General features: G+C 35.7%; 1 protein-coding gene across 4 annotated transcripts; it reads right to left on the bottom strand.

The window, feature by feature from the left end:
• Window positions 1-696: 696 nt before the first annotated feature.
• LOC139968959 (adhesion G protein-coupled receptor L2-like) lies at window positions 697-26,977 on the bottom strand. Of its 4 annotated transcripts, none has more exons than XM_071973609.1 (24): window positions 26,819-26,977; window positions 21,862-21,949; window positions 19,841-19,969; window positions 18,435-18,737; window positions 17,530-17,856; window positions 16,769-16,825; window positions 16,193-16,288; window positions 15,442-15,554; window positions 14,681-14,938; window positions 14,050-14,257; window positions 13,127-13,306; window positions 12,455-12,518; window positions 11,548-11,716; window positions 11,093-11,142; window positions 9,834-9,966; window positions 8,139-8,248; window positions 6,479-6,578; window positions 5,132-5,294; window positions 4,709-4,775; window positions 4,032-4,092; window positions 3,344-3,429; window positions 3,029-3,155; window positions 2,034-2,387; window positions 697-1,496 (listed from the first exon to the last, which is right to left on the bottom strand). In XM_071973609.1, exons 2-24 carry the CDS (start codon window positions 21,920-21,922, stop codon window positions 1,386-1,388), a joined length of 3,327 nt encoding a protein of 1,108 aa, XP_071829710.1. In that variant the 5' UTR covers window positions 21,923-21,949; window positions 26,819-26,977; the 3' UTR covers window positions 697-1,385. The 4 variants fall into 4 exon arrangements, with proteins under 4 accessions (XP_071829710.1, XP_071829711.1, XP_071829709.1 ...); XM_071973610.1 differs by lacking the exon at window positions 26,819-26,977 and adding an exon at window positions 22,504-22,648; XM_071973608.1 differs by lacking the exon at window positions 26,819-26,977 and adding an exon at window positions 22,283-22,489.
• Window positions 26,978-27,860: the final 883 nt, after the last annotated feature.

The raw sequence follows: 27,860 nt of genomic DNA on the forward strand, positions 1-27,860 counted from the left end.
TGTACTGTACTGTACTGTACTACACTGTACTGTTACACTGTACTGAACTGTCCATTACTGTGCAGTACTGTGCGTGCGATAATGATAAATATTTAAAGAAAGATCTTACAAGATTAATTACTGCAGGTCTGGAATTACAAAATAAAGTGATATCTACTTACTGAAATTAAAAAATTTGATGAACCTATTTTCATACTCATGAAATGAACGCTACTACATATATATTGCACATTACAAATATACCCTGTGTACCGTATAGTAACCGTGTAGTTTCTTTCTTCTATTGTTTTTTATTTGGAATGAATTACTGAATATCCATAATTTTCCCGACATATTGATATATAACATTTACAAAACCGGTGATATTTAAATGAAGCGTCATAGTATCATTTCGCGGAACTGATACAAATGTAATTCGACAAGGCCGTGCTTCATAGCAACAAAGCAAAAGCGACTAGTTCTAAACCCAGTATCCTACCATCGGTGTGTATAAATTCAAAAATCCCTAATTTCTTTTTTAAGCAATCGTATTATGAGGTCATAATAAAAGTAAACATTGTATATTTAATGTTTATAAATACTGAGACCAATGTCAATAATAATTTGGCAAACAACTCTTTCAATAAAATAGGAAACAAAGTACTAAATAAAAAAATAAAAACGGTGTTAAAGAGTATTATAAGTAGAAGACCGTTACATAAAGAAAAATTGCATATGACGTGGAACAAAAGCTAATATTTGTACAACCTTCTATATGCGTGATAGAAAGACTACCGATTAAAGCTGAATTCGTTTTATACTCAAAGATGAACCACTTTCACTTTCCAAGTTCCCATATACGCTGTTCACACCTGTTCCTCTTTGAGTATGGATATAACCCTCTCCTATCTCCTCTAGAGACAACGGTACAGTGGAGAATACCAGCCATCTAAACAAAATGCAACATATATACGTTGGATCACAAGTTATATTCTATCCTCACCTCACTTCGATCACTAAAACTCAATAATATAATTCGATAATCAATTCTCTACTTAAAAAAAATGGAACACAAAACCCCCGAAAAACAGAAATATACAAAAATTAAAATAATCGGTTTATGTTAGGGGCGGATTGGACTACCGAATTACAGGTTCAGGGGAAAGTACGCCGTTTCATCCGAAGGAGCCGCGAGATGGAGGTGCCAAAGACGTCCATTTCCTCTTGGTCGCGGAAGATACTAGAATCCTCTTAGGTGCCAAAATGGGCCTTTTGTTGATGGGGGAGGAGAAGGGGTGGCCCATGTATGTACCTTCGCGCGCGCCACTGATTATAAAATGATCTATAAGTGTGTAAGCTCAATAAGCATCACTGTTGACCCATCTAATTGAAAGGCTGATATGACGTCACACTGCCGTCACGAGATCTTTGGACTGATCACTGCAGTACGTCACTTCCTCTTTAATACTGCTATCTTCAATTTCTTCCTCTTTGGTTCTATGATCTTCATCAGTACTCTGTTCGAAAAGGAGGAAAAATAATGGAAACATAATCCTTGAACATTTTTAATAAAATCATCTTCTGAAAACCTTTTCTTAGATAGGGGGCAGTGAGCTTGCAACTAATCAGGATGGTATGACAGTGTTTAACCTGACGGAGTTGACCATGAGTCAATGACTACTTTTTATTTCCCTCCATTCATTGCCCCGATCTTTCACATTAATAGTCATCCTCATTCATGACATTGGAGGCCATTATTATCTACAAATCTCCAAATACTATTGATGTTAGGTGTGAGGTTGAATGGGGGGACGTACATACATAGCAGTGGTCTAACATCCCCTGGCTGAACCAATTCCCCCGACTGTAGATGCCGAGATGGGGAGGGTCACACCCCCACCACATTTACCCCTGCAAACGGTAAACTTCACACGATTTAAGCGCAACGAGAATTATTTCATAGTTTGTTTGGCGCTATATAAAACTTACGTATTATTATTATTATTACTAGCCAGTGATTTAAACCCACATTCTCTTTGTAAATAAAGTTTTACCTCATCAAATGTCACATTCCCGCCTCTTCGTAATAACCTCATTTTATCGACGGAGCTCCTCAACACGTGTTCTCTCAGAGATTGATTCTTATTGGTCAGTGGGATGTCTGATTCCTCCTCTGCGTGTTCACTATTCAATGAATTGCGCCGAGGTGTTTGTGATGCGCCCGAAGAGCCTCCTGATTGGTTGGAGAGTGTCCTACGCGTGGTCGGGCGTGGCACATATCTACGGTAAATGCTATATCGTGTGGTCCGTTGTAAACCACTAGTCTGTGTCATACCCATGCGGTAATCATTTATGGCTTCGGTGACTTCTCCATTGAGACAACAGAAAAATGTGAAGAAGAACGCGCCCTGAAAAAGATGAATATTCATGTAATGACGTAATGCATTGACATGTTGGTGATGGAACACACAGCTGATTAATATATATATATTCTACTAAATTGGAAAATGACGTATTTGATGACAATGTTTATAATATTAAAGAAACGTTCTAACATTAACTCTAAACGGAATTTCCATGCAGTTCTGTCGATACTCTGTGGTATACGATGAATATTTTGAGGAGTGCATTCAAGCAAGTTAACATTAACTAATCGGCATTTTCACCCAAAGAGATATAAATTGGATTATTTAGCCGTTTAGAGCAACATGGAGGTAAATCGACGAAAGCAATGTGTTTTTTGGGGGGTCAAATTATGAATTCTTGTTTTGTTTTTTTCGGAATAAAATCGTGCATGAATGTTATAATAATAAATATTAAAACTATACATGGTGACAGCGAGGCGTTTGTACAACGTTTTTGACTTCACCAAGAATAGCAGTTTCGTCAAGAATTTAATCCAAAATGTTTCATTTAATGGAAGAAGAAAAAGAAAATATCGAAAACTCCGTTCTCTCTTCTTTATTCCGAATCAGTGAAGACCAAACTCTTTAAAACATATAGGAATATGCAAATTTCTTGATATTTTGTAATGGACAATCTATTTTACCTGCAACATATCAAACATAGCAAACAGAATCTGTGGTATAATGGACAGCATATCCACGGAGAACAGCGCGAAACTCCACGTGATCACAATAAGCATTATTTGAATCCAGCAACCCTTACAATGATTCCTACAAAACAAAAGAAGAAAAGTGAGAAACTTCAATTAGATTTTCAGATTTCGTCTAAGAGAGAATAATCACAATTAATAATCATTAAACGTAATTCACCAACAATGTTTAAATCTCACGTGATCATGAGCCAATGCTCACGTGACATAGAATCAGTGATCATGTGACAGGAGATTCGATGTACTCACGTGATGACTTTATTGGTCTTCTCATCTTTAAAGTAGGAACTCTCGGAGATGTCCTTCCCAGTATAAATTAGCACAAACACTGTAATCTGTCAAAAAATAAGAAAATCAAATTTAAAGAAAACGACTGACTGGGAAATTGTATAACAGCAAATAATTTTTTTTGTTTAGCAACTCCAGCTCAAACATATGTTACTTCTTTGAACAAAATATGGAAATGTGAAACATAGTCCATCATAAAATAACGACTGGCGTCATGTAAAGTCAAGCTGGCTGATATGGAAAATGAACATTACAATTACGATCATTTCATTAAATGCACATACCACTTTACTATCAGAACGCTATGAAATTGACGTCTCATCCACACCTACCCCCCCCCCACCACCCACTAATTCTACAACCACTCTACCAAACTGCGCCTGGTTACGCCATCCTGCTACACTCTGCAAAAAGAACCACAAATTGTTGGATTTCTCAGCTATCGGAAAAGACATTTTTGAAACATCAAACTTTGATATATAGTGAGCCTGTCGTTTAGCCTAATGTTATGATACAGTGTGCAGTCTAATGGATATCCTATCGTATAAGTATATGCGTTTATCCTTTCGTATTCTTTTTTCATTTAATTTAACTAGAGTAGTGCGTCGTATATTCGTACAGTTTCAGAATTCGATTAATGTTTACTTACTCCCCAAATCCCAGCAGCAGGTCCAATCATAAACCAAACAAAGCTGAAGTCCATGAAACATCTAGAACAGTGTGAAGCAAAAAGTCAGTTTTGAACATCATTATCGTTCAATTGTGAAATAATATCGGGAATCGTTGGTATGAATGGGGGTAAGGGAATTACAGGCAACTCACGCAAAATCAAGTTTCATCATAACTTGTCCACAAATTTCGCACACTTTATTAATTTCTTTCTTTGTAATCAATCAAACGTTGGTCACTTTGAGGAGATGACGTATTGAATTAAATTCATAGTGATCCCGAATAAGGCACTTATGCTTAATTGTGCTGGACCTTTAAGCGTTATGTGTATGATTTTTTCTTTTACATTTGACTGATGTGTGAGGTGGGAGGAAGGGGTGGGCGGGGGGGGGGGCGTAGTGTGAGCATATGTTGTATAAATATATAAAATGTTGAAAATACATATATGACCCCCCCCCTCCTCCATGATATACTTATTAGAAAAAGGGTTGAATAATTAAAGTGATGAAAACATGATTGGCAAAACAAAAATCACACTTAAAAGTTATGGAGCAGATCTTTTTATGTCACGTGTTTGTCTTTTCTATAAAGATAAGAGCTGTGTAAATGAAAACATTTCAAGAATGTTAACAATTGAGACAAGGATGTCATACTTACACATTTGATGAAAAATAATCGTTCCAATTGGTATTGGCTAAGACACCGACTAATATCCCAGGAGCAACTAATAGAAAGAAAATCATGAGAAAAAAACGGATGTGGGTATAACTGTATAACGAAGGAGACATTCAAATATGTGTCTGCAATACTGCAATAAATTTTATAACCTTAGTCACCTCTAAATTGTGAATGTTCATATCTATATATATCCTATATTTAGCCTATACTTAGCCTAATACATAATCTTTTTGATAGAGTCATGTCAATTGCTATAGAATCACACTGAATTCTGATGAGTCTCTTGCACAATGTGAATTTTGCAATTATTTTGTCCTCGGTTCTGGCCAAAGGTCATCAATTCTTATCAAAAAGTAGAGAGAGTAATGAAAAATTAACAAGAATAATATGAAATATTCGTACACCACCCGATGACGTAGTATCTCAACATAGGTCTTTGTTGTTGGTGTTCGGAGTGAATGGAATTAGCGACTTCTACGTAGAGGTTAAAGGCCTCGTTACATATCCATCCGAATGACGTCACAAAGAGGAAATGTATCAAGATGGTTATGATTTTACAAATCAACTGGAAAAAATAAAAATAAAAAAATGAAACAAATTCATGAATGAGGAAATAAAAAGAATTACAGATGAATACCATTAGGAATTAGATTAACTCAAGATGCCTTTTAGATTAACTTTGAACACGGTTTCTAGAGCTACATAGCTAGTTCAAAAAGGTCGTCAACATAGGACCAAATTTGAGTATATTTAAAGAACTTACTATAGTAACTATACTTAATCTTCTATCTTTCTAAATTAATACTAGACACTGAGAAGTGTTAATGCAGACAATTCAATGTCTCAAAGGGCATTGTGGGTGGGTTTGCTGGAATCTGAGCGTTTCTGACCATTACTTGATTTTCTAACATGTTTGGTGGCACCTCACTTAAAAATGTCCACCATTTCGGAGTAAGCAACATAAACCGTATCTTTAACTACATAGTATTTGTTGCAGGTTGCCTTTTATTTCTTGCAGGATGCAAGAAAATATAGACAGTGTACTTGTCTTATGTACAGTGGCGTAGGAAGGTACCTTTGAGTGGGGGGGGGGGGCTGAAGACTGATGGCCGACCTGGGGGAGGGGTCTAAGGGAATTTTTTTTGCATTTCCAGGTGGCCTCAGATGCAATTTGGTGCAATATAGCACACTTCAACACCCACTCCATTTTTTTAAAAAATTTGCATTTTCACCTGGCCTTAGATGCAATTTGGTGCTCCAAATGAGATTTTTTCTCATTTGGAAATGAAAAAGGGGTTTTCTGACTTGCGAAGCGGGGGGGGGGGCGGAATGATACTTCCGCCCCCCATATTTTTCACTGGGGGAGGGGGGGCTGGCGCCCCAGCCCCCCGGTTCCTATGCCCTTGCTTATGTATATATTTCGTATAAAACTATAGTGTTTTGGTCAATTGCTTTGTAAAATCTTTTCTTTGCGATGTCCACAAGAGGCCTATACTTTCAGATACGTGCTGACAATGAATGCAAGCACGTGCTTTTGAAACCATCACATTGCGTATGATCTTCACTAGAAATGTACATGTGTCTATTAATGTTACAAATTTTAATCTTTTTATACATATTTTGAACTGATTTAAGAAATATTTGTGTCTAATTTATAGATTGAAATTGACTTTAGTAAGGTATAATAATCAAGAGGATGAGGTATGACACTACTAAATGATAATTATGCTTTCATTCTGGTTATCGTACCGCATTTTCAATTCTTGGAGTCCCAATAAGGAATGTCAGCTGTAGTAAAATTTCTGATACTGCGAGGTTCCTGTGTACAGCTACCGTATCAGTTACACACCTGCAGAAGAAGAAAAACATGCTGCTATTTTTTTATTACTATTTTGCAAATGACATGAAGTTACTGTATATATATATATATATATATATATATATATATATATATATATATATATATATATATATATATACATATATATATATATATTATATATATATATTATATACATATAATATATACATATATACATATATATATACATATTATACATATATATATATATACATATTATACATATACATATATATACATATTATATATACATATTATATACACATAATATATACATATTATATACATATAATATATACATATTATATATATATATATATATATATATATATATATTTGTCGCGTACAAATATATACATATATTTGTCGCGTACAAGAAAAAGAATAACAGTTACAGAGGCTGATCGAAGAAGAAAAACAAAACACTATCTCTTGCGAAGGTCTTTAATATTTTAAAGTTATGAAATTTATGAATGACTTGTCCAAATTCTTATTATATTTATGCACTGTACTGTGTAGTTGTATATTTAATGCTATAGTACATCGTACATAAAATCTATATGGATCCGTGGTATTCAAAATTTTCACCTCTGTTAACCCATTTCTCAGCGAACGTTGTGGCCTGGCGAATGGGTATACGGGAAGGTGGTAACCCACCTCCCTCCCTCCCCCGCCCACCCACCCCCCCCCCCATTTGAACGTATTTTAGATGATAAAGGGTGCTAAGTTGCAAAAATTGAAATGTCTTGCAACTTTTGAAGTATTGTCTGCTTTATCCCACAAATATCGGTAGTTTATTTTTCTTTCGAATTTTTGGCGACCCTCCCACTTTAAATACAAGGGATCTAAACGAACCTTCAAGAGAAAGGTGATAAAGATTTATTCCACCAAGTTATGTATTTTTTGAATGAATTTAATTAAGAGGCGAAAAACGGCGAAAATAGAATATACGTTTTTTTCTAGGAGTTTCATTGCTTATACATGGTACGATGGAAACTTAAGGACATAGGTAAGTGCTTTAATTACAGTATTCACAGATAATGGTGCTGTCATGTTACCAGAGCAAACATCAATATGGTTTATTGATTATGCGTAAACCAAAATTAGATATAATTCAAATATATTTTGTTCTTATCAGGAGCGCTATTACTTGTAATTGAACGCCATAACAGTGTTAGCGTACTGGTGGGTATAACGTGGTAATCAATGCGATGGCGTGGCTAGTATACTAAACACGATATGTAAAGTTCTGTGCTCGTTTTTCGCTTTCAGAGATTTCTTTGTTTTTATTTGGGGGGGGGGTGGTGGGAGTAGGGATGGGAGGAGGGATAAAGTATTTATGCGATGTCTCATTTACACTTCGGTCATATTTCATCACAATTCCTTTCAAATTCATATTAGTTACACGTCATAATAAAAGTAGTATTTTAAGTCGATCCTGTGTTTAAATTCCTCTTGAGTTTTAGAAACATGGAACAGAAATTGCTTTTGATGAGGAAAAATGGAAAAAATGAGAAAAATATATTATATATATATATATAGTCGAACCTGAAATAGAAGAAAGTTCCAAGGGAAACTGCGAAAAAGGTGATAGACACGGCACAACCAATAAACATAGGAAACCTTGGGAAAAATCTCGGTGGCTCGCCAGGATCCCACTATAAGTCAAAGAATGAGAGAAAAAAAATAATACCAAAATCACACGGAGGATCAAAAGCGTGTTAACATTAAAGAAACGTGACCTTTAACTTTAAAACAAACAGTATTTTCAACAACAAATATGTCAAAAAATACTGTTCAGGAAATTTAGATTTCGCATGGTGAAACTTTTAGTCCGACACGAAATGGTTATTGCTAGTGATTACTTTATTAAAGTTTATTTAAGGAGACACAGAATCAACCATTATATTTAGCTGATATATATTTAGCCTATATATTTATATATTCTAATTTTAGATTATATATTAGCTTTAATATTTAGCTTATATGACATACGGTATAAATCTTTGTGAAGAACAACTCTCCAAAACAGAGAAGAAATATCTTGTTCGTTTTAGAGATAGAAAAGTTTAACATAGTCTTGCCTGGGAGCTGTAGTTGTAAATCTTTGATGTCATATATTGTCACTAGAATATGAAATATGTTACTTTCTACTTGTTTTTCACACATGTGACCTAAGATGTCCGAATATGTAAATGCAGAGCTATCCAAAATTTAACATGTCGCGTAACTGGTTTCTGCGGTGTATTGTTTCTCTATATTATCAAGGTATACAATGTTAACAGTGTATAACTGACCCGATGTCATCATTAGGTCACATTAAGCGCTTCAGTATTTTAGAACATTTTAGTAATAGAAACCGATCGAAACTAAATGTGAATTTCGGAGAATTGAAAAGTAAACAAAATCATTAAATTAATAACGTTTTTATATGTAATAAGAGATGAAATAACAGTACATGACTGGGTGAGAATGGCACAACCAACTCAAAATACAGTGTTTAAAAGTGGCAGTAAGCTGTTTGAAACACTACATTAAGCTTTCTCATTTCAATTTACAAAGACACCAATTGTTATCAACTTAAACAAAAACAATATCCTTAATAATCTCAAGGGCACTCCTCTAAAACCCTGAATATGTTAAGACCATACTTGAGAATATATATAAGATCTAGCTAAAGTGTGTTGGAGTACCAGCAACAACGCAAGTTAAACTAACAATAATTATTCCAAGTAAATGCTCTTATAGTAACTACACTATTTTGGTTAGCTAGTCTGTCGTTATTGTTTTTTTTTGTACCGGAGCGGACCGGGCAGGACAAATTGTACAAATACACTGGACAAACTGTTATATTTAGATTGCCTTTAGTGTAATTGCAATCACTTTGCAGCATTTGCTAAAGGCTGCAAAAAGTACTTCAAACATTTGGAAAGAGAAATATGTTGGTTATCTGTGTGAATACACAAGCGTTTAATAACACAAGGTTTACTTTATTGAAATAAATAAATATTTATTTAATATTTATACATTTCTAAAATATACCTTATAAAAACGTGAATCGTTAGTTTTGGTTTACTGATAAGGTGAAAGACTGTTCCATAGCCCATGCTTATCCATCACGTTCTCTGCACCACTTCCAAAATGGCTGCAAGTTAGGTCTCTATAGGTTTGTACAGAATGAGCCTAGATGTCTGCATCCGTATTAAGATTCAAGTGAGAATTATGCTGTGTATATATACTTACGTTGACGTCATACATATGAGTCGTAATTGCGAATACACCCACGTGATGGCACTCGCAAATAGCTTTCTCGTCGTAATCTACAGGTGGTCTAACGAAACATCCTTCTGAGGTCCAAGACCAATCGACCAATGAACTATTAAGTTGAATAAAAAAAACACAGAATATATTAATATTAATAATAAGAAGGAGAAGTAAAAGAGAACAGTAAACCCACGAACAAGCACAACTACTTCTTACCAAGCAGTTGACATACACATCACTGTACCAGATGATCATATCCACCAGAATAACATTGTATCATAATAATATAATATAAAACACCCGCGATAATATTGTTGCAAATAGTATTACCCGTTTCACGTATTATTACGGTATGCAATAGTATTGTATCAAAATAATACAACATAAATTATCCACAATTATGTTGTTATTACCTGTTTCACATGGTATCATACAATGATATTGTAAAATAATATATAATATAAAACATCCGCAAAACTATTGTTGCATATAGTATTACCCGTTACACTAATTATCAAGCAACAGTATTGTATCAAAATAATACAATATAAAACATCCACAATAATATTGTTGTATATATTATCACCCGTTTCACATGGTATCTTACAATAATATCGTGTCACAATAATATAACATGAAAACATCCGCAATACTATTGTTACATATAGCATTACATGACACAATGATATATTTTGATAACAATTATGTTGTTAATTTTTGTAATATTACAGTACTATAGTATTGTATACCAGCATGTGAATCGGCTGTCATAATCTTCGCTCATTTCCCTACAGTTTGATTTTTGCCAGATAATTAACCTTAGAATGTGTGGAAGACGTTTGAAAATCCGCAAGCAGCTTAAATTTATTTTAACTCAATAGGCCTATATATAACTGAGACTCTCGTCGTACTCTTAAACTAATACACTTCTTTGAAGTCGGTAGGCCTTGCAACATTCATGAGTTCCCCGTTCTGATGACTTTTACAATTAAGCATGGTTTCTTAGTCATCTAGTCCTTGCTAAAACTTATCATGATAAAGTGTTCCATGGAGCGAACATTAATCCAAGGTCAGAACGACTCAAGTAATTAACTCAAGGCCAACATTCAATCAAACGTATTCATTTTGAACGACCTCAACCAGTGATCACTATGATAACCTATGACGTCAGACACTATTTGCATAATCTTAGAAGATGGCAGTATACGAAGAAGAAAATGTATCGTTGAAATACTTACCCAACTGTCCTGTTAAGATGTTGACATGAAGCATTTGATATGTTGAATGTCTACAGATAGGGGGATGGGGTAGGGTGCGGTGGGGGATGGGGGAGAAGAGAGAGAAAAGAGAGAAAAGAGTATAAGAAAATAATTTCATTGACTAGTGGTTCAATTGAGTCATTGTTTTATTTTCCCTCCCATGCGCATCAGGTAAACGTTTATTTCCGATATATTGTTATCTTCAACTAGGCCTATACATGTTCAAAGGGCAAATCTGTTGTAGCGCATGAAAGACTTGGTACACAGCTGTTATATATTTTTTTGGTGAAATACAAACTTCGCCCTCTATCGATAGATGTGCTTCATCTTTATGTTTTTACATTGGACCTTAAAGTGTATACATTTGGTGTTTATGTCTATCCTCCCTAAGGTGAGAATTTGAAGAATAAAAAAACGTAAGGTTGTATACTTACATTTAAAAATCCGAGCTCAAATATCAACGGTTCTGATGAAGAGGCAGGCACCTCTAAGATTTCACCAGCCGAGTCAAACACAGAGAATGTTAAGATAGGGGTATTAACATTGTTCTCCCTATGAGCGAAGGCCAAATGCTTATCGCGGTAAAATTGAACTACCACTTGTCTGTGAAAGATGAAACAATTGTAAAATAATTTAAGTGACAACAATGAAAACTGTTATGAAAATTTAAGTGACAACTCATGGCTTTAATTAATTGATTAGTAATCGACTGCAGAAGCTTGTTGCTTGATCTTGCGCCAAAACAAAGTTAAATAAAAACAGCAATAAATAAACAAAATCATTACCCAATTCTAAAATCAGTTCAATATCACAATCATTTTTTTTTACGAAAGAAATGTGGAAGAAGGATAAAATATGAAATTTGGAATACTCCCGTTTTCATATTAACGCGTGATAAACCAATATACTGATATCGATTCTTACAAAGCCAAACAAAACTTTATGACTTAATCAGAGAGGATAGGCTATATTGTTATGATAAAATTTAATTATCATAGAATATTATCAATATCGCCTCAAACTGCTGGCAAATTAAAAATGCTTAAAAGGTTTGTTCCCACATGTTCTAACAATCCAATCTATTCCCAATATCGACAACAAGTGCAGTTTTCTCAAAGCTATATATTTCAGTATTTGTGTGAATTCCGGGTTGTGTGGGTGGTGGGGGGGGGGGTGTGATTCCTTTGACGGAGTCACAAAAATGGACTTGTGGAAGTTTCAACATTGAACGATCGTAAATAAGTTTTTAGTGCATTTGGTGTGTCTGTTGCGGCAGGGATGGGGCGGGGGGGGGGGAGCGGCACTACAAGTGACATTTAAAGGCATATTCTCTGGACTTACTCGGGATGATTTGGCAGTAACCAAGACATCGATGTCAGCTTGACGAATGAGTAACCGATTATATCTACAAATTTATAAACCAAAAATAAATTAATAAAAAAAAGTCAATAAAGCAGATATTATGGTCTAATTGATTTTATGTCGTAAAAAGAAACAATATCGGACTAAAGTCAAACATGAAAAGGTAATAGGAAACAACAGAAACTATACAATTAAAACCTTTTTCATTATGAATATTAATAACCTAAAAACCGAAAAGAGTTTTTTCCTTAATAATCTTGTTTATGTTGATCTATATAAAACTCCTTCTGTTTTTTTATAAATACAATGACCAATGTAAACAGGGATTTTTTTTAAATAACCATTGTTTTTTGTGTCTTGTAATTTTAAAAATGAATAAATGTAAAAGTGTTCGTACATAATATTATACCTCGAACGTTTTGACTAAGGCAAAATAAAAACGCAATTCTGAGGTTAGCTTATAAAAAAAAGGAATTGTATTAAAGGTGAGGTACGCCAAGTGGGTACCCTTAAACCCCGATTCAAAAGAAGTAATGGAAATGAAACTTTATAGGAAATCCTCGTCGCACTGAATAAATTAATTTATTTAGAGAAGTCGATAATTTATGTAAGTGACAAAGAAGCTGCAGTTCCCTGGGAAAAGAAACTCACCATCTGATTTGTTTTTTACATCATCAAATCCTATATATTCCGGTATCTTCATCCTCCCTACGCCCTTCTCCAGTGCCCCATTCCATTGATTAACCTGCATGATCTTAAAGTCTTTAAAGTGATCAGGTAAGGTAATATCACTAATCAGTTCCGATCGATCCGACAATCTCACGAAAAGAGCTGCAAGATACAACAACAACAACAACAACAAAAAACATCGGTATGATCTACTGTAACGTAAATGTAACTTTTCTTTTTGAAATAGCTCACTCATATTTGACTATAGAACGACCAAAAATAATGACATATTCAGAGCACGCGGTGTTCCCAACCTGCCCCCCCCCCCTCGCCCCTCCTTTACCGACAATGTCCATTACTGTAAGGGATAGCTTGATCATGTGCCTATACTAGCGATGATACAAGGATATTAGTATATTTACAAATGTTTTCTATGAGGTGAACAATCGATGGTCTTGTCTATCCTTTTGACCCCCCCCCAACCCTCTGCCACCCCGAGTCACCCATCCTCCTTACCATTTCACACCAAGACGTTGTTTGTTAGACCATATTGAACATGTCCATGTATGAAAGTTATCTTTTCAGCCAGGGCGGGCTCAGGATTTTATAAAGAATTGGTGTGGCCCTTTGGTAGTTGGTGACCGACTCCCATGTTGCGGGTCTGGGCCAACCCCATAGAAGTTGACATGTGTAATGGTGTATGCTGAGGCATATTAAGGTTATATAATTTGGTCTATTATTAGGTCTACAAGCAAGGTTGTGCTAATAAATACTTGTTCGAGTGGTGCTGAAGGGCTCGGGGTGGGGGCGGGGATGTACACCCACGTGATCCGCGTCAGTCAGCTGTCGGTTTATACAGCGGGTCACCTGGGTGGAGAGGACCAATATACGGTTGGACTACTTACCAATCGTGTTAAGATCGAAGCCCGCCAAAGCGCTGCTTAAGCTAATTTCATTCCTGGTCACGTGACCCATCAGGCTTCGAACCAACATGGCGGAAAATCGATCGATGACTTCTAAGAGTCGTAAGGCTTCGTATCCCCTCGGCTGGGTGGCGTTCCATGCAGAATCGAAGGCCCCGTAAAGAATTGAATCTACCAGGCCTAGAAGTTCCTGCAATTAAACACAATACCGCACATGTAAACTTCACATACAAGTTTAGGCAACTATAAAATTACTAACAAAATAAAAATAAAAAATAAAAATTAGCATTTTCAAATTTACCGCTACACACACTGACAAATGCTTTACTAGACCTACCTCTCAGAAATGCAACATCAAATTAAATGAAAAGGCATCACCTAAAAAAAGGAAACTCGTTAATATATGTGAGGAATATGTAAATATTCATTTTGTCACGTTGCAAGTACATGACGATTTTGTGACTTAAAAAGCGAGGGATTAATCAATTTGTTGCAATTTGTGAAATATTAAGTGATCATGTCCTCTTTTGAAGTTGCTATTTGGTAACAAACAGACAGATCTTCATATTTGGACGTAACTTTCAAGGTTTCCATTGTACATCTATAGGTTTACCTCTGAAAATTCAAGCGTATCAGCTATGGAAGGATGCGACATGACGTCTGTATGGGACCTTTTCCGTTCCGTCCATGAATTGAGGTCTACTGCCCTCTTTTGAACTTGAACGAGCATGTCAATGACGTCAATGATGGTAACCAGGTCAGATGGGTTGGTGACCTTTGACATATGTCGGATAAGCTTCGTCATATTTTTAAGAAGTGACACTTCTGTCTGGATATTTCTCTTTTTGTCAGATATAAGCACTTCTTGAATCTAAAATGAAAAAGAAGACAAAGTTCTTGATTGACAAACATAGCGACAGATAGAAACAACAACAAATAAACAAGATCACACACTCAGACAAACAAACAAACAGACAAACCTTTTGAGTTGTATACAGTTTTTCCCCACAATATTTGGATTACCCATAAAAGCAACTGTTCACGTTCCTCTAAAGCGTGACATAATTCTGAAGTTGCAGGGCAATTATTATGCAAATTTCTGTACTTTGTTCTAGTTAGTTTATTTATATAGAGCTATAGTCGAGCATTACACTTGAACAAATCTAACGCAGTTCTCATTGGAATCAGAAATCCCGTAAAACAAATAGGACCGTATAGGGCCTAATCGCATATGATTTGCTATGTGTTTCATCCTCCGTCAGACGTTGCCTAATACGGTAGGCTATACTTAACATATCTTCATATACCACAATTCTTATTGTGTTACATATACCAAGGCTTTATAATTATGACGCATATCTATAGAAGGCTCACCTCATGTTTAATGACCAGGAGGTCACCTGTCACGCAGTTGGATACATCGACAGGACCCCATTTTCCGACTGTTTCCTTTTTGATAGGTAAACAGGTTCTAGTAGCTTTTCCATCTGCAGTGGAATAAAATGAAGAAAACGAAGATTAGATGAAAAGGTCTCTTCAATATTTCATCGTTTCATGTATGAATCTGATTGGCACATCAACTATATTACCGTCGTGTTTTCATTCCACCACCAACCACCACCACCACCACCACCACATTGAAATGTAAATCATACCGGTATGTGTTCGATTGTAAATTTTCGTGCCAATAATATTCAATGGTTCAGATGATTATTTTTCAAAATCGGTACCTCATTAATTTGAAAGTTCATGTAAATAAAAGTGAACATGGCAGTCTCAACATGATCTTTTAATACTTAGGCTCTTCATCACTTCACCTTTGTCTAAAAACTAAAACAAAAGCTTTTAATCAGATGACGTCCTGATAGAAGCGTCATTACCATTTAATTAAAATTCAAACAATCGATTTATTTCCCTCTGAGGACTTTGACTTTTGGAAAATATATCGATTATTATGTCACAAATATGATCATAGCATTATCGTTTTCATACAAACTAAATGATTTAGACATAATGTGCGACAGCAATGAAACATCGAAAAAAGCAAAACAAAACGAACAGCACAGTATATGGAGCAAAAAACAAGAAAATAATAAATATATAAATAAATAAATGTACATCTTACCGCCTCGTAAGGTCGGACAGGGTAACTCCACAGTGGTTCCAACCGTTGTTCGGGGCCACTCTAAGTTCCCTTCGTAGCCTAAAACACACTTCGGTCCTTTTTAGGGAGGAGGGGGGGGGTGGGGGAACAATCAAATCATTCAAGAGATTTAGATTATGTAGAAAGTGAGCATTGCACATATAATTCAGCATATATACGGTACATGTTACACATGTTCACGGTATTCAAGTGACGATAAACCGATTAATTGATTGATTGATGACGTCATATACTTTTTGTTTGTTTATAAGAGCGATCTTTATATGTTGTTTCCTACAGTACTCGGGACTGTGACATTCATGTGGTTAATTTACTGTGGAATTTGGTTTTGGCCTTGAACTCGGGAATACCGTAGATTCAGATATAAATAATGCACGCGATTTAGGAATCGGATCGATAATATAGCGTTACATATATATCCTAATATCCACAATATACTCGAATTAAGCTTTGTAGTTCTGTACTATTTTTTGTTTGGGTTGAAACTCTGGCTAGGACGCCAAAGACGGACATTGACTGAAGAAATATTGGACTTACCTAAAGTTTGAGTGCACGATTTGTCACATGACGTCACTCTGTCGATTCCGCAATATTCTGTACCAATTTGTGCACAAAAAAAAAAAAAAAAAAAACCAGGAAAAACGAGATATTAAGTACTAATATGATATGGTAATACTTTTGTTATTTATTCAATATTTATCAAAGTTTATGCAGACGTGGAAAATGTTAATAAATTCCAAAATTCAAAACGAGGTAAGAACCATTTCTTGTTTCCCCACTGTCTCGTAACAAATGGGTTTCCCCTTCCACAGAATTTGTCTATCCTTAATTCACTCACACATACAATGAGCAGCAGGACTATAACCTTAAATCATAACACTGTATGATATTATCAGCGTAGTGTTGTACGAAAGTTTCCATAATGTCAAAGTACAGCTCAAAGACTCATTGCAGATTATATGCATATACATGCATCATGCATAAATACATTATGTATTATGGATTATGTGTTATGCATTATGCATGAACACGAACTGAGTTCTTACTTTACAAGCGTTTGTGGTATTACTGTGCAGTCAATTGTACCTTTTCTGCCTCAAACTACACCAAACATGTTTGTGTACCAAACGAAGACTAAAGTACATTACTATATGATGGTGTTGTCAGTTACCGTACTATCACAATACTGTAAAATTTATTTCAGTTACAAAAAATCAATTAGTCCATCGAGTTTAAATGCATAATGAAGCTTTCATATAAACCGCAACATTTAAAATACCTCTAGATACAAAACTTACCAAAGATATGAGAATGCCAAATCAGTTTGACGTCCCCTCTTGTCCCGCTTCTGAAATCAGTCCATTCCACGATGTTACCACAGTCAGAAAACGTACAATCATTATAAATATGCCAGATCTGTCTTTCGCTATATGATTCACCCCAAACATGAACTTGTCCCATGTCACCGACGAAGTTCATCATACCGAGTGGACTGGCACTTCTGATTTCACCTTCTGGTGGGTTTCCGATAACCAATTCACCCCCCGAGTCAATGGAATGTCCCGGGGAAAGGTCCACACCAGAATCGCGAATCTTACCTTCAGAATAAGTCGCCCATGAACCATCTAGAAATTCAGAGTGAAAGAAATATTATTTATATATATATATATATATATATATTTCATGAGATGATAATTTCTATTATAAATGAAAGGAAAACGAATTCGTCGGCAAATTGTTTCATGGATTAAAGTTTCACAGTGCAGGTTTCAAGCAAAAAATTACTTCTTCTCACTCACTTGACTGATCTCTCCCCCCCCCCCCCGTCCCCTTCTGGTATAGCATGTGCGTGTCGAGGAAAAAGAGACGTGGGCCTTTGTACATTTAGATAGCGATTGCGGACACGGTCAGAGCCTGAAAACGTGAGCGTTCAAACTCCAAAGTTGATCGAACTACTTACGGTATCATATCCTTGTTAGGTTCTGAAATGTGCACAAGACTTAAAAGGGATTCACCGGATAATCTACCTCGTTGATCCATTGACCACGGATTGACCCCTGAGTCTTATGATTACGAGTCGAGAAGCTCAAACCACCAAACAACAACAACACGGCCATCGTTATTCTCAACAATCGGCTTCTAAATAGTATAATAAATGCCCCAAGTTTGGATTCGTCTAACTTAATTAATAAGCCTTACAAACCTTCCGCCTTCCAAGTTATCGCCAAATGGGTCCAGCTCCCAGGGGTGATTTTTAACGTTGGCGACAATACCTCCTGATCCGCTACCACCAACTTAAAGGCGAAACCGCCAGAGAATTTGATTTGGGTGCTTGTTTTCCTGTAGGAGACCAGTGTGATGTTACGACTGAGCATCTCGGATGAAAAGTTTACCCACAATGCAATGGTGAAGCTTTTGAGTTCTGGAAAAGATTTGCCAAGCAGTTCGACGTAATTGTTTGTCGTAGAGTTCCTCGGGAAGACCAATTTGGAATTCACTGCATTTGCTAGAAATTAAAAGAAAACAAAATTAACTGTATCATATTGAGCGAACATGAAGAATTGTTATCGGCAGGTGCCAAAATGACTGAAAATGTTTCCTTCTAATTATGTGGTTGTCTAGACGTATGGCTCGCATCGGTACATTACAAAGAATGATATTCTGTCGCTTTGAATGATAAAAGGGATGTTTCATTGGTAATAAAAAGTTACTTATTATTGACTAATCTACAATCTTAAACCTGACACTGGTTCTTGTGAAGTATCACCAAAGGCCGTAAAGTGTCGTAAACTTAGGCATGTTTATTTATTTATTTTATTCATCATCATCACCGCCATCATCATCACCATCGCCACCATCATCATTATCATCATCATCATCATCATCATCATCATCATCATCATCATCACCATCATCATCACCATCGCCACCATCATCATCATCACCATCATCATCATCATCTCCATCTTCATCTTCATCGTATCATTATTATTCTACAATGAGGTACACATTTTTCAAGGATAAATGGTGTTGAATGCCATCTACAGTTGCTCTGCTGTTTACATATTAAGCTAAAAGGATATGTTTTGGTTGAGGTATTATAATTTGTAAAACAATGGATTCACACTGTAACATTTAGTCCTGCACCGAGTAGCCGACGTCAACATCAGATTTAGCATTCCAGAAATAATACATCCCCATCCTCAAGCCCACCATCCCCTCCTCCTCTGGACCCTGTTCATCACCTCCACCAGACCACACCCCTCCTCCAGACCACCGCACTTGTCCTGTCTCCATACTCCCACCCTTTGCCTTTACGAGACCTCCCTTCCCCCTCAGAGATAAAGCATGTTTTTATACGTGATAATCTGGAAACAAGGAGAGCTGTAGAAACATACCTATACCAGCACTTAATTTGTTTGACTAAAAACCTGCTTCAAGTAATCTTTTAAAAGAAATTCTCATTTACTTATTCCCTTGACTTTCAAATCATCATCAGGCGTCAGAACTATTTATGAATAAGCACGACAACAGGCTTTGTCAGCTGGTTCGAATTTAATCGGTTGGAATTTTCTGGTAATTTTGATAATTGAAAGTAAACTGTCTTACCCATGCAAAAATTGCCGTTCCACAAGAATCCAGGGGCGCATTGACAAACATACGGGCCTGGCGTGTTTATACAAACTGGCGGGCCATAAAAGCTAGAATCGCATGAGGAGACGGTCGAGTTCATTTCAGCTGTGGGGTAGAAATAAAATATTATTATCTGCACAGGATTCCATCGTCATTAATTCGTGTTACTGAATTTTAAGAAAATTACGAACGGCGAGGAGTACTGGAACAGTGATGTGTGTGTGTGTGTGGGGGGGGGGGGAGTTCGAAAAGACAATAGAAAATTAGTCAAATTAAAGATATATTTATATGGAAATAGGTTATATTTTGATGGAACGACGGTAATGTCCCTTACGTGATGAGCAGTTATTACTTGTGTCCTTAAGTTTGTAACCAGCTTTGCTAATAATTTCTTGGAACTGAACACGTGACTGGATTCTTTGGCAAAGACATGCAATCAATGATCCAATTGGCGTTTTTGTGTTATCAGTTTCTATATTTTTTATTTCTCTTCTGCTTGTGACATTCATCAAGGAGAAATGTCCCCAAAATGTATAACCAACAGAAATTATACGCGTTATACAGCATGTCATATTTAGCACAGTGTCCCAAACGATTAAAGTACAGTGAACTAATATATCAATTAAGCTTTCCGACCGACAGCTTTCCCAAGTTCAAGCTTGAAAATCGATATCTTCGGATAGATATCTTCCTTCTATATATAACATACAGAGAAGGAAAAGACTAAGAGAGAGAGAGAGAAGGAGAGTATTTCACGAAATTGTCACGAATAAAATATGGCAGATATAGCCATTACCTGTGTTGCCAGGGAGAATTAGCTCTATAATTGTAACATGCTGACCAATCGATTAAGATTATATTGGTTCTGTTACGCCATAATCGGAGTTATTTATATAGTAGAGTTACTCGGCTATATATCGATCGTAATTAACGATACACGTTATAAGTATATATATATATATATATATATATATATATATATATATATATATATATATATATATATATATATATATATATATATATATATATATATATATATATAAACATATATATATATATATATATAAACATATATATATATATAAAAACCTATATATATATATATATATATATATAAATATATATTTATATATATATATATCTATATATTTATATATTTATATATATTTATTTTTATTTATAAAAATAAGCATTGCAGGCAAAAGAGTGAATGCTATATTAGTTTCATGTTATCCAATACGATTGTGTTATGACATCGATGTTTCGCGTCCTGTTATGTATATACATGTCTTTTCGGATGTTATATTTATCCTATGCTTCAGTCTACGTGGTCGGTGTCTTTCATTCGTTAATATATCTCCTATATGTTCTTTACTCCTCAGTTTCTTTCATTTCTCTCTTCCGGTAGAGGATGACTATGGAAAAGTGACGAGAAATTCTAAAAGACATTTACTAAGCGATAACAGTTCGAGGGAATCCCTTTATATGCACAAGTCCACTGAGGAATTCCAGATTTGTGACCCTGGGTCACTAACAGACTAACATCTACGCACAATACTACGCAATTTAAAATTTGAGTGAAGTATATTGAAAACTAACTATTTTGAATAACACATTAGAAAAGATCAAATGAACTCAATAACGGACTCATGGTTAAAACGGTTTCAGAGACTAATTATCTTCCGTTTACCAAGCTAATTCACTAAACTTATAAAGGCCATATATATTGAACGTATACCTTACAGTAACTCATCCTTATTTCAGTCAAAAGATTCCCATGATAATAAGCATGATGAAACATTCCACTGGAGTATGGTCAATATTGTCACAGGATCAAATTGCCCTTCAAATGATCAATAACTACCTTCCCTAACACCCCTCCTCTCCTCCTCCCCAGTCCGAACTCTAACCCCACTTCAATTCCATATCCCATGCAAACAATCTACCACGCAAATAAACCGTTCATTGTAAAAGAGGTAAACTATTCGTCTTACCTTTAATGGCGGCAATACCAGAAATTAGAATGATACATCGTAGAATGTTTACAGACTCCATCTTTCTGAGTTTACGTCCTCTTCTCTTCTGCAAAATGCGGTGAAAATATCTCTTTATTTCCATTTCTCAATGATTTCCGCGTGTAATTTACACAATACAACAAGTTCACAATTTCACTATAAACCAAACTGATACATTTATCATGTCACATACTATAGTTAGCTGAACATTCATAGAATGCCGAGTACGTAGGAAACTATCAACACGCATTAATACATTAAATCACATTACCCATATATTGTTCTTGGTACACTGTTATGCCAATAAATCGCTAATAAATCGCTATATAACAAACATTCATTTTATGAATTTGCTAAATGAGATTAAAAATGTACGGGCTTGTACGCGGTTGTGTTTTACCTTGATCATTTTGATAAAATATCATCCACAGGAATATCCAATTATAAAAGTCTGTCCATAAAAAAACAACCAGGCTTAGGCCTACTACGTATTTAGGAACGTTATATATCATGGACGTATGTTGCATTTATAACACACGGTACTACGAGAAAAGCAACATCAAAATACATCGAATTTCTCATAAACCCCAGATTACATGAGTAATACGTAGTACCAATTACACGAGAATTAAACTCTGGATCGATACTTCACGCGCGTGAATTAATTGACCCATTTCTACGTCACACGACATAGTAAATGCCAGGCCTCTATCAGCAGTGTGTGTCGTCGTAGCGCGTTGGCCGCCACAGACTGTATGCCTCTATACTTGAATGAATACATGAATACACACACGCACTATGGCATTGACTGTTTCACACTTAATCCCTCCAACTATTTACTGCATGCGTACAATTTGTTGCGAGTCGGGGAAGAAAATGAGAAAAAAAAAATGGAGTAATGAAATAACACGACCTCACTCAGGGGAAAGTGTCTCTACGTTTAAACGGTATCGGGAATTAGGAAATGTTGAACTATAATTCAATAAAATAATGATGAAATTAGCTTGTATTTAAACAAATTAATTTCAGCATAGATTGATTGACAGATGACAATTTTTAATGAAGACAGCAAACGGTGAAGGCAACATACGAGGTATTTTAAGTTATATTTAGAACAAAAATTTCATTACATGACAATATTTTTATATCAACGAGTTTTGGCATATTTTCACAGCTTAACACATATGGTATGCAACGCACGATACATCGGCAATAATTCAAGCATGCATGCTTCCTGTTGGACTCTACGAAAGGGTAGCAAAAACATAGCGGTATTAACAGAAAGGTAGTTTTTCTAGAGCAAATTCTTTCGTTATTTTCTGCTACCCTCCATTTTAGAGGGACCTGGTACAAAACCTTGGTTCCGCCTCCCCTAAGCAGATAAACGCCTCGAGTATACGACACACGTTTGGATTAAGGATTTGGAATTAGATGATGATCAAGGGGATTTGGGTGAGGGTGGGGACTGGGATTGGGGTACATGACCACCCTCATCATGTCCCACAAACTTGACAATAAAAGTAGTTATTAGTACAAGCGTGCGTTTGGACCTAATTTATAACGTGAAAATATAAGAATGTACACTATTTTACGCCCGTTATACTATTTCTGGGCCGGGAGAAACACGCTTGAGTCGAATTAAACGACCTACAGGACTACACACTGACCCTCCTGATTTAAAAAAAAACCCTGTTAACTGCCCCTGATAAATATCATCGCCGCAGATTCAGGACGTAGAGGTTAATCAGGTCGGATGCTGTATATATTCGACTTTATGTCTCATTCTCCCCTAAGCATTAAATGTATATCGTGGTATGAATATTTATGAGCAAAACATGAGATGGATAATTTTACCCCAGCATAAATGCCACTAAATGTGACTTGATCGACCGTAATATTTAGTATATTAGAAAACATGTTTTCTAAATATACGTTTAAGCTTTTCTCAGAAATTTGTTGATGGTAATTTATTTCGCCAAACTTCACTTTCTAACCTTCTTGTTCATCAGCTATGTTTTCATGAATATTCATATTGTCTGGCGGCCCCAAGTGCGATTGACGTAAGCAGGCAGACCATTAGTATATAGTTCCATTTGCCCGTAAAAGCAGTCAGTTTACCGTGGTTAAAGTTGAAGACAATCCACCTAGTTTTGTCTCTAGTAAGAATATTCACATGACATTGCTATTTATTCATGCAAGAAAAGACAACAAGTCGACCGTTAACTGGCTAATGGCATCACGGTATATTTAATGGAACTATTACCGAATAAGTATATCTTTATTTATTATGTATGTTGTCATTCCGGTACATTATTGCATTATAAAGCGGTTTGAGCTAGTGGCAATGTATATATGACAGCTCAAAGCTCAAACCGCTTTATAATGCAATAATGTACCGGAATGATAATTTATCTGGGCAGGTTCTTGTTCGTCCTTTCATCGAATCGAAACTTCAATTTATTGTGAGATGAAAAGGAACTTGTACTTTGGTTTCTCCATTATATAAATAATTATTCACTGCTAACTGTTAGTTTTCCCTATTCTTCTATACTATTGTTTTAGTGAATGCATTAGATAAAGAGGGAAGGGAAATTGTTTCAAACATTGCACATGTCGATTGGGATATTGAATACTTTGTAATATAGCTACTATCAGGCCTATCACTGTATAGCAGTATAGCTTACAACTTATTTTGTCTATAACCATGTAGACCATACACAGTCGATATGAATTCGTTCCGAGTGGAAAATTGACAGAAACAACAAGGTGATTAAGTTTAGACATTTTACCAAGTAATTTGTCTTTAACGGACTTTGTATTGGCAGTATATTAGTTATAATATGTACTGGGACAATACATTGAGAGGCAATGTTTAGACCATTTGACACCTTCAGGCAGAGTGTGGGAAATCTGTTTACTGGTAGGCCAAAAGAATAAGGATATGAACTTGTGTGTCATGAAACCAACGTTTCCATTATCCATTGAATGGTAGCATAATTTACGTACTGAAATATACGTACTCTATATAGAAGGCTTTTCACATCAGTTTTATGTTTTACTGATTGAAGTCAATGGGGGATTTTATGAGAAGTAGGCCTATCGTACCATATGCAGGCGCGAATCAAGGGGGAAGGGGGAGGGGGGGGGGGTAATCTCCCTTTGTTAACCCAACATATAAAGTTAAAAGTTGTAATTATAGCACAACTTTGCGTGCGTGAAAAGTTAATTAATTATATAGACCTAATTTATAGCCCATATAATATGTATAAGGATGCATCATATCAGGTCTATTTTGTTTTTTAAATTTAATTTATTATTTTCTGGGACGATAACGTATATTACTGTATATGTAGCCTAGAGCTATGACTTTACTGATAAGCCTTCCAGTACAATGACTATTTATTTCAGACTGCCATGAGTTTAAAAAAGAGGGGTGGGGAATAATAAAATGATAAAATTAAGGGCCTCAGCCTCCCACCCACGCTTTCCCACTAGCAGACATAATATTGCACAAATCCTACTAGTGTATGGTACAGTAGGCTATAAAACAAAACTGTAGGAACGGTATAAAAAAAATGATGATTCTACAATTCGTCCACATTGTTTTAAATCTTGCAACATATAGCATAATTTTTGCATCTATAATCTCCCCGCCATTTTAACCAATTTTCTCATGACCCCACCCCCCACACCTGGACGATATAACATTCTATACCCCTCCCGGTATCAAAAAGGTGGTTGCGAACCTATTTAAACGTCAGAGAAATAAAAGACATTTGTAAACTCAATTCGTGGAGAACATCAGACCATGGATGGTATTTTCTATCGCCTCAGGGATTCGCTCACTCCCTCTGTAGCTATTCAGCTTTACTATTCACTGGTTTGTTCTAAGATTTCTTACGGTGCTGAAATTTATGGCATGGCTAAAGCTACCATACTTAAGCCTTTACAAATCCTCCAAAACAGAATGTTAAAAACCATTACTTTTAAACATCGACGTATACCAGTACTTTGCACAAAGACCTTGGTTTTCTTAAGGTCAGCGACATTCATGTTCTCAAGATGTGTTCTTTTATTTATAAGTATATCAACAATATTCTCCCCCGTGTCTTTAGTGATATTGTTAATCCCTGTAATTCCGCGTATATTCGTAACAGTACGAGGAATAATAGACCCATTTTTCTGTTACCAGATATCACTCGAAACACGGTAAATTACTCTTGAACAACTACTGCTATAAAACCTGGAAAGTGCTTCCAAATGATATAAATACTGTTAAATCTTATGTAACGTTTAAGCGAAAACTTAAAGCCCACCTAATTGAAAACTACGCTGACTGAGTATTGATTATCTCATGTTTATTTATCTCTACTCTTAATTGTTACCTTCTTTCTTTGTTTTTTTGTTATTTTTGGTCGCTAGCTCGATAAACTACTATTGTTTTTCTAGTGTCCTGTTTATACTATACCACTTTGTTCTATTGTTCTTATGTATAGACGAAATAAATAAAGTGAAATGAAAATGAAAAATGGATTGATCTCTCAAGTATATGAAAATATATATTTTAAAGCCACCATGGTAAAATAACACTGTAGGAGCGAATAAGGCATATATAACGAGGCACGTATTCTTTGCACTCTTCGTCGAAGGAATGCGACTCACCCAGATATGCTATACGTGTTCGCATGCACCTGACCAATGTAGTTTCCAAGCTGCATGCGTGCGAGATCTTACGATAAAATCCACACATTACATAGTGGTCATGCTCATGCAAATATATACGGTTACTATAAATGAACAGAAGCAAGTATGTTAACTAAATATTAATTTATTTTACCAATTGATAACATACTTATGTCTTCTATATAACATTGATTGATTTATTCAAATCCTAGCCAAAATTTGGTTGAAATTATTCTATAGTTAGTATACTTACCAACGCACTCTGAGGGATTCGTAGCGAAGGCTGCCTCGTACAATCGTCTACATCTTATGAAGACAACGAGATTGCCAAGCCAGTTGTGAGCTATACAGTATACTAACTGCATATACGCTCGTAGTCAATAAACAACACAGCGATGGCGAACGCAGCGGGGATGTAATCAAATCGATAAACGGAGGACAAGATGAAATAAACTGACTTGCGATGCAGCCTGCACACATATGACGTCGTCTTATGGAGTTTAATAAAATGAAGAAGAAGAAGAAGAAGAAAAAAACCTAGTCCGGTTATTGCGATTCGATATATATTAATAAATTGAAACCTATTCGCGCAATGCAGACAAACAACATGTTATGTAACGGCTGATCGCTGTTAACGATATATCGCTCCAGTTTGACGTGCGAAGTGGTCTTTAAGAGTGTCGATTTCAACTGGCACATGTATTTTAAATGTTATCAAAGTACTTAAGAGAAAGACAATTTTTTAGCCTCTGACGGTGACATCCGGGGTTTTTCAGTATATGTCTTGTCATGATTTTTCTTCATCAACGTTTTCGTTTGTATGTTTTTGTTTATAAGACAGTTATATAAATGTCTTTAGAAGAAGTACATCGAAAAAGAGAGAGATAAACACAGAGAGATAAACAGAGAGTGAGAGGGGGGGGGGGGTGGTAGAGAGGTGGAGACAGAGAGAAAACGTTGTTTTCGATTTTGTGGGTAAAATTATTACTTAGAAGAAGAAAAAATACACAATTTCATAACGCCGAGGGAGTAAGGTTTAAGTTCTGAATTCGTTCTACACTTAGAACTTATCTTGCACTAAAGGCACATAAGAGGTACATGGACAATACTCATCATTTTCAGTGGCGTAACTAGACCGGTGCGGCCTCACAGGGGTCCATGACAAAGGAGGGAGGGGGGGGGGTGACAAATTTACACCCATCTGCCTAAGAATATATATTATTGATATCATATATTCAAATCAGTAAACTAATCGGCCATCCATCTAGATATCCAGATGTGTATTTTTCTTCATT

The sequence above is a fragment of the Apostichopus japonicus genome, chromosome 6 (assembly GCF_037975245.1).
Source record: "Apostichopus japonicus isolate 1M-3 chromosome 6, ASM3797524v1, whole genome shotgun sequence".
Lineage (NCBI taxonomy): Eukaryota > Metazoa > Echinodermata > Holothuroidea > Aspidochirotida > Stichopodidae > Apostichopus > Apostichopus japonicus.